Source organism: Charadrius vociferus, unplaced genomic scaffold (assembly GCF_000708025.1).
Source record: "Charadrius vociferus isolate BGI_N301 unplaced genomic scaffold, ASM70802v2 scaffold1038, whole genome shotgun sequence".
Taxonomy (NCBI): Eukaryota; Metazoa; Chordata; class Aves; order Charadriiformes; family Charadriidae; genus Charadrius; species Charadrius vociferus.
The window spans coordinates 439,010-446,322 of NW_009649630.1; the positions used below are offsets into that span (position 1 = coordinate 439,010).

The 7,313-nt window shown below is 35.8% G+C and overlaps 1 protein-coding gene across 1 annotated transcript in view; it reads right to left on the reverse strand.

The window, feature by feature from the left end:
- Positions 1-7,313, reverse strand: part of LOC104291346 (selenoprotein O-like) — a 22,439-nt gene that overhangs the window by 11,576 nt on the left and 3,550 nt on the right. Inside the window, exons 7-11 of the mRNA XM_009890570.1 lie at positions 4,553-4,620; positions 3,802-3,889; positions 2,229-2,298; positions 1,517-1,589; positions 691-774 (exon numbers count right to left, since the gene is read on the reverse strand). Coding sequence (XP_009888872.1) covers positions 691-774; positions 1,517-1,589; positions 2,229-2,298; positions 3,802-3,889; positions 4,553-4,620 — 383 coding nt within the window. The remainder of the gene's footprint in view (positions 1-690; positions 775-1,516; positions 1,590-2,228; positions 2,299-3,801; positions 3,890-4,552; positions 4,621-7,313) is intronic.

Below are 7,313 nucleotides of genomic sequence, written 5' to 3' on the forward strand. Positions count from 1 at the left end.
AAGATCTAAAACCAGAAAAGTCCTGTTTTTTCCATACAATAGAAACAATATGAAATTTATTCTCATGAGTTTTCCTTAATTTGAGGTTGCAGTCTCCTGAAAACAGCGAGATAACCACAGCTGGTTCTGAAACTTACTCAAATGCAACCTCTAAACAATAATGTAATAATATGCATTTATGTACATACTGGAACTATATCTATTAATCCCAGACTGACTGAGTTCATACTTTTAAAGAAAGGTTGCCATGATTGGGTAGGTTTGATTTATTTCTTCCAGCATATAATTAGCTGCTGTATCTATAAAGCTAAAGCATGATGCATGCAGAGTTACTGTATACTATTTTTGCTTTTGGCTGCTTACAGCAATATGCAATTTTTAGTTTTCTAGGTTTCTGTTGTAGCATCTATTCAATTGATGAAGTTCAAGTGGAAACATTCTCATGAAAATGGCTTTAATAGTAATATTTTATTAACAAGACTTTTAGCACTTGAAATGCAACCTGTACAGTGTATCATGCAACTGGCCTCTGATATAATTTTTTTTTCCCTAAAACTCTTCAAACAATACATATCCTTGGGATTTTTCTGCTAATAATGTTAGTTTTCATGCACACAGAAACTACATAAATTAATATAAAGAGTTTATTATAAGTAAAAAATTGCATTTAAAAACATGTGCTACACTCACTTGGGTCATAGGAATCCATAAATCCAAATGGACCATAATCTATTGTTATGGATAATAAACTGAAGTTATCTGTATTGCACACGCCTACAATTAAACAACAAGGAGATATAAAAGTTAAAATTCCACCTGAATCCTGTAGCCTTTAGAAAATTTGCTGTGAAACAGATCCACTGAATCTAGAGAAATCTGGAGCTGCTACCTTTCAGAAATCAGACTCTGGGAAATAAACTTGTGTCTCTTACTCTGGACCTGGCCTGCATTTTAAGTATGAAAATGAGAAACTCTTTGCTATGTTATCTTTCATCTGGTTTCTATACCTAGGTGGCACTGTTTCCTTTTACTTTCAGTGCTACACAGGACTGAAATAGTATCTTGCAAATTGGTCATTAGCTGCTTCCTTGCAAGTTGACTGGGTGCTGTATTAGCAAGAGAATGCTATTTTGTTTTTCTTAATGTAAATCTGAAACAAAGGTAGTCAGCACCGTATCCTATGCTCTTTAAAAAGCCAGGTTTTTATGTAGATGCATCAAATTCAGAGCAATTAAACTTATATGACATCAATACATGGTCTTTGTACATCAGATTATTACAACAATTCTGTGAACTCTTGCTCCTATATTCTTGCTTCTGCCAGACACAGTTATGCTTTGAAAGATCAGAAAGTGCTCCTGTTATGAAAAAACTTGTATATTAATGTGCAACAGATACTGCTGTGGGCGAAGATATCAGAAGAACTGAAGAACAAAGTGACAAATGAAAGCCATCTTTAAGTATACAACTATAAAGAGTCGCTCCTGTAAAGCCAACGCCATCTACTGCAGCTTACCATGTGCAAACCCCACAGACATCCACAATGCAATCAGATTTGCAGTCTCTGATACGACTGTAGAGAAAAATTCCTAAAATCAAATACATCTTTTACTTCAAGTCCTCTGAATCAAAAATATGGAATACAATAACATTAACATTTGATTCACTTCAGAAAGATGTCATACATTCTATTTTTAAATGTATATGCTGCCTGTCAGGACTTTTCGTTCACATTCTAAACAAAGTGACGGCACAATAACCTTATCCAGAAAAGACTATAGTTAAACAAGTACACACAGATGCCCTAAAAACCATTAAAAATTCAAAAAAAGAATCAAAGACACTATATATGCTAGCGTATATACTAGTATGTACTATATATACTACATTCATACTAGAAGAAGTGTAATTCATCACTTCATGGCGACCACTTACTTAAAATCTGAGCAGTAACAGAAAAAAAAAAAAAAAACAAACAGAAAATGAAAGCTTCCCAACAAACATTTCCATCATGAAAAGTGGTGAAGAATGTTCATATTTGACTTTGAGAAAAAAAAGCTTCAAGAAGCAGGTTTTTACAAAAGCGAATTAACAAACTTTTGCTAATAAAACTGGGAAGCTTACTTCAAATTTTAAAAACCTTTTAAAATTTGGAACTTTGAAAAGTTTTGTATAATTATTGTTTACATGCTTGTGGAAAATAAAAATAACTCTTAAAAAAGACTTACCAGATACCTATTTGAATCATTCATGGCTATTGATGGAAAATGTTCCTGGATGAGAAAGTCTAGCAATCTTCTGTAATAGGAGAGGCAGAATTCTTTAAACAAAACTGGCACTTTTAGAACTGATCATTCAAAATTCTTGTTTTCAAACAGCTAAATGCTGATCTACAGCTTGTCGCAAACAGTTATTAGAAAACTCAATCTATTTATTCCAATGAGTCTTGGATTAAGCCCTTCCAAATGTTTAGAGATAAAACTTCAAGTTCCAGTTATACACATTACTGGAGACTGCCATGCAGACTTAAAATTATTCCCGTGTGTTAAACTTCCAGAGCACACCAGGATCTGGTTTTGCATACAGTAATATCAATTTTTTAAGAAAAAAAAGAAATTTGCATATCCAAAAAAATGTATAGAATTACAAGGAATAATGTACATTACATTCTACATTAGAATTCTACATTAGAATTCTGACAAAGAAAATTTTATGGCCGAATTCTTATGAAGTAGGTTACTTGCCATAGTAACTGGCCATTCCCAAAAGAGTGCTTCACAGTCCTACAAGACAGGCTCAGGAAATTGGGTACATGCATTAAAAATTGCAATGCCTATCAAATGCATATCTTTGCAGATCTAAAGCTTTAAAGTAGAGTGGTTGGCATTTGGTAAATTTAGGAGCTCCCTGTAGGACACTCTTGTGGTCAGAGCCAGCCAGGGCCACTGGCACAGGAGGCTACATGTGGGGTAGGCAGCCTGGGCGAGGGCTGGACCTGGGCAAGGGCAGGGCGGCTGCACACACAAATATCTAAGCTTTACCTTCTAATCGGGTTGTTGGAGCAAATCGCCGAACTCCCCTGAAACTGCGGATTTTATCAGAGTACCTAGCAACCTGACCGTTAGAAAGGTGTCTAAACTATTGCCTCTGAATTTTAGCTGGTTGCTCCAAGACATCCTCTTTCAGGAGCACCATTTCTGAGGAGGAAGCACAGACAGTCACACTAGCCTTGGTCTGCTCTTGGCCACTCTTTCTGAAGTCCCCTCCGAAACAGGCAGGAAGGAGTCATCTACTCTACACGTGTACAAGTGGTCTTTACATGCTCCTTAAATCCAATGGGTCACAAATACTTTAATCAAAAAAACCTAAACCTAAACTTAAAATCAGTTCTCTGGTTCTGCATTTTTCTGGAGAGCATACTTTATACAACATACTTTTGCTAGTGAATCATTTCATAGTTCTGTTAATTCAGCTTCACAGACAATTATGAGAAATGTAGGAACCTATACCCTAAATTTACAAATCCTTCCAAAACAAACAACTCCTCCCTAGCGCTTAGTTACCAGAACTATTTCAGCTATAAAACCTTTCTCATGCAGATCCAGGCCTGCAGAAACATCTAGGGGACCCTAATGAGGTAAGTTCTTTTGTATACTTGTATAAAAATAGCAGGTTATCTTTCTAAATTATGCAATCTTCCTTTGTAAATAATTCATGTCTAAATTCCAACTGTATATATGCATTCTAATATATATTTGTTTAAGAAAACTAATACAGTTAGTATGAAGATTGAATTCAAACCTTTGTAAGTCCAGTTCCCCAGAATGAGCTAAGATTTCTAAGGATCCTATACGAAACCATGATTTGGCGAGACGTAGTACTATCGCACCTTAAATATAGACACGTGTTTCAATGTAAACAGAGTATCAGCAAAATAAAACAGTTCCACAGTAAAAGCCGTCATGTGTTGTTTCTATGGATGCAGAATTTATATATACATAGTTAAACTGGTATTTTTGTAATTATGCTCGGCGGATAACAGATGAATATGTAGAATGTTACTTTACTACACATACTTTTTAATGATAAAGCTTAATTTGCTATACCAGCAAACACAGACAAAATTCCAGTAATGCATTAATACTAGAATTACTGCAGAAATGCTAGCAACAAAGAAAGAACCAACATAAATAGATTTTTCCCCATGCTGTGCTATCTTACTCTTTTTCAGAGCAGGTGTAGATGATGTACCAATCGGACAGCCACGGTAGCGTTCCCACCCTTCCAGCATTGCTACTGGAACCATGGAAACTTTCCCCAGTTTTCAGTATCATTTTTGTAATGACAACTGAAAATAACAGGGCTTCATTTCTTTAACTAAGATATGTTTTAGTCTGATTTTCTAGGAAAGGTTTTATATCTTAATAAATGAAATGAAGCCTATTTAGTACTTTTTACTACATATATATGACACACTAATTTTAAATTTTATTTTTCAATGTAGAATTAAGTTACAGTGTTGCAACATACTATTTTGAAATGTGTTCATTACCTCTTTCTTTCTTAATATTTCCATTGTAAAACTGGTCTCTCCACACATCATCATCACTTACAACTAAGCTGTAACAAACAAGAAACGAACATTAAAAAATCATCTCAGGAAAAATAATTTAAAATGAAGATCAAGTCATATTTCATATAACTTTATTTCTTTCATAAAAAGAAAGATCTTTTTGTTGGCATAGCTCTGTATTTACAAATGGCGCAGGCAAACAGTAAGCCTAGGTTTACTGAGCTGCATTAGCAAGAAGCATTTATTTTTTATTTACACAATGTTGTCCAATTTCCATTATCTACACTGTTCTCAGGGAGGGGGCTGCATTCAAAAAAAGTACTGTATTCATTTGGAACCTCAGTGTCTGATTAGTGTGATGATAACATTAAATAAGTCACAACTTCCCTGAGGACAACAGTGGGATTAGGAGGACAGAGAAATCAGAAACCAAATTGTTGTATCAGATGGAGGTTGCCCTTTATGTATGACAAAACTGTTGTCACGGGAACTTCAGGGACAGACCTGGGACCCTTATCAATCAGAAACTCTTCAAATAGTATCAACAGACAAAAAAGGCATAATTTTCATGATGCATTATGATTATCCCTTTCTTCTTCACTGCTACTTGTACTTGGATTTTTAAAAGCAATCTCTTCCTTTCATTTGCTTTAAAATTCTGCACATGCTATAAATTTTCATGTTTATCCAAATATTGAGATTTATGAGTGCTTGCAACAACTTTGCTTGCTCAAAAATATTTCACAATTTATATTCATTTCACTGTAATTTCCATTATATCAGGAAAAATAAAATGGAATCAATCCTTACAACTATGCAAGGGCATCATATTACCCTAAGGTTAACATGTAAGAAGTTTTCTCTCCAAAGCAACTGGGATTACACTGAGAATCCAGCAGAAGTAATGCTGGGTGCTATCTTCTGAAAGAGGTGTTGTCCCATCAACAGGCACAGAAGACTTCTTGTTCAAGAGTCAAGCAGTGGGAAAATTTAGCTCATTTTGTATAATTCTTCTTTATCTTTGCTTGTTGATAACTATCTATTAGGTAGTTGAAGACTGCACAGAAGACAGAACCAAACTTTCCATGGAGGTACACAGAAAAGGACAAGAGGCAAACCTAATATTCCATTCATAAATATGACTGAAGACAGTCACAGAGTTAAAATTGTTAAGTGTTAATTTTGAGAATACACTAGATTCTGGTTTTACATAATTTAGCATCAAAATTTTAGAAATAATTTAGTCGGAACACAAATGTGGGGTATGCATATAAACATAAATATGTACCAAAAAAACACATGAAAAGGAATTATTTGTCTGCATTCTTATACAGTGCAGTTCCTTGTAACAGTAACCGTGGCTTTGAAACGAAATTATTATTATAATCAGTATTTTTGAAGGTATCTAGTAGCTATCCAAACGGAAAGTCCCCTGTTAACTGGAAAGAACAGGCAGTGAATTGTTCCAGAAGGAGGGAAAAAGTATCTAAAAATCAAATTGGTCCCATTACTGGAGCTGCACTGATACAAGCAACATTAGGAAATTTTGTCCAAAAAAAGATTCTTTTGGATACAATCATATATGATTGGTATGCCTGCAGGAGTAAGCAGAAAAAGTTTTTTTGATATACATGAGATGGAAGAGGAAAAACTTAATCCTTCAAGAAAAACGGAAATATTCAAAACCAGGGAATGAACCCCAGCACTAACAAAATAGCGTGTGCACCAGAGCACTAGGGGAGAGGAGTCAGAATAATAATGCTATTAAATTTTACTGTTTCGAACAGGCCTCTGCCAGAAGGGTTGAGGTTTTTTGACTATGTAACACTGAGCAGGCTCTCTGCAAAATTCCTGCAGTATACCAGCACTTCTCTTATTACTGACAAAAAAATCCATGGGTGCATCAACATTCGGTTAGTTCCTAATGTAAGTTAACAGACAAGCAACGCTTAAGAGCTGGCCAGATAATGGGGCAGACACAAAAAGATAACTACTTTCCCACTACAAAAATAGTTTTCAAACAGTCCCTGTAGTTGGTAAGTACCATTACTTGAGAGGAGGCAGCAGGAGACCAGACATACACTCAACCACAGGAAATGGAGCACTGAAATTGTTCTTACACCAGAGAAGCTGGAACAGCACTCACAGAAGGATGGATGGATTATATTACACTCCCAAGTGCTCTGCTTGCTGTTTTGCCTGAACACCAAGCCCTATGCAAGTAAGGGTCACTCTGAAAACTATGCATATTGGCTCACTTTTTTGACCTAATGCATAACACTGGTAGTCCCAGTATGTGACTAAAATGGTACCATATGAAGAAGTGTCCTTTATCTGGCAGTACAGTCATAAATCGTAGCACCCCATTGGGAACACAGTACTTAAAATTAATAGAGCAAACCAACCCGCTGGGTGTTCTCGGATAAGCTGTAAGGCTTTTCCCCGCACTTCTGCCAAGACTTGACAAGACCTCTGTAAGTGCATCCCACCAGCCTCAGTGCAACAGCTCCCCATTGGGAAGAATATGGATATCAGCTGGGGATTTTCCAAATGAAGTCTTGCAAACAGCCTAGAGAGCTTGTACGGCAGTTAAGACAGCCACGCATTTAACCAATTTGCCAGCAGAGAACTAAAGCACACTGTGTACTCAATAGAATTTGTGCACAGTTAAGGAGTAATTTCGTATTGTTTTCGCACTGAACAATTTGTTGAGACGACAGCAAAGAAAGGCTATAACCTT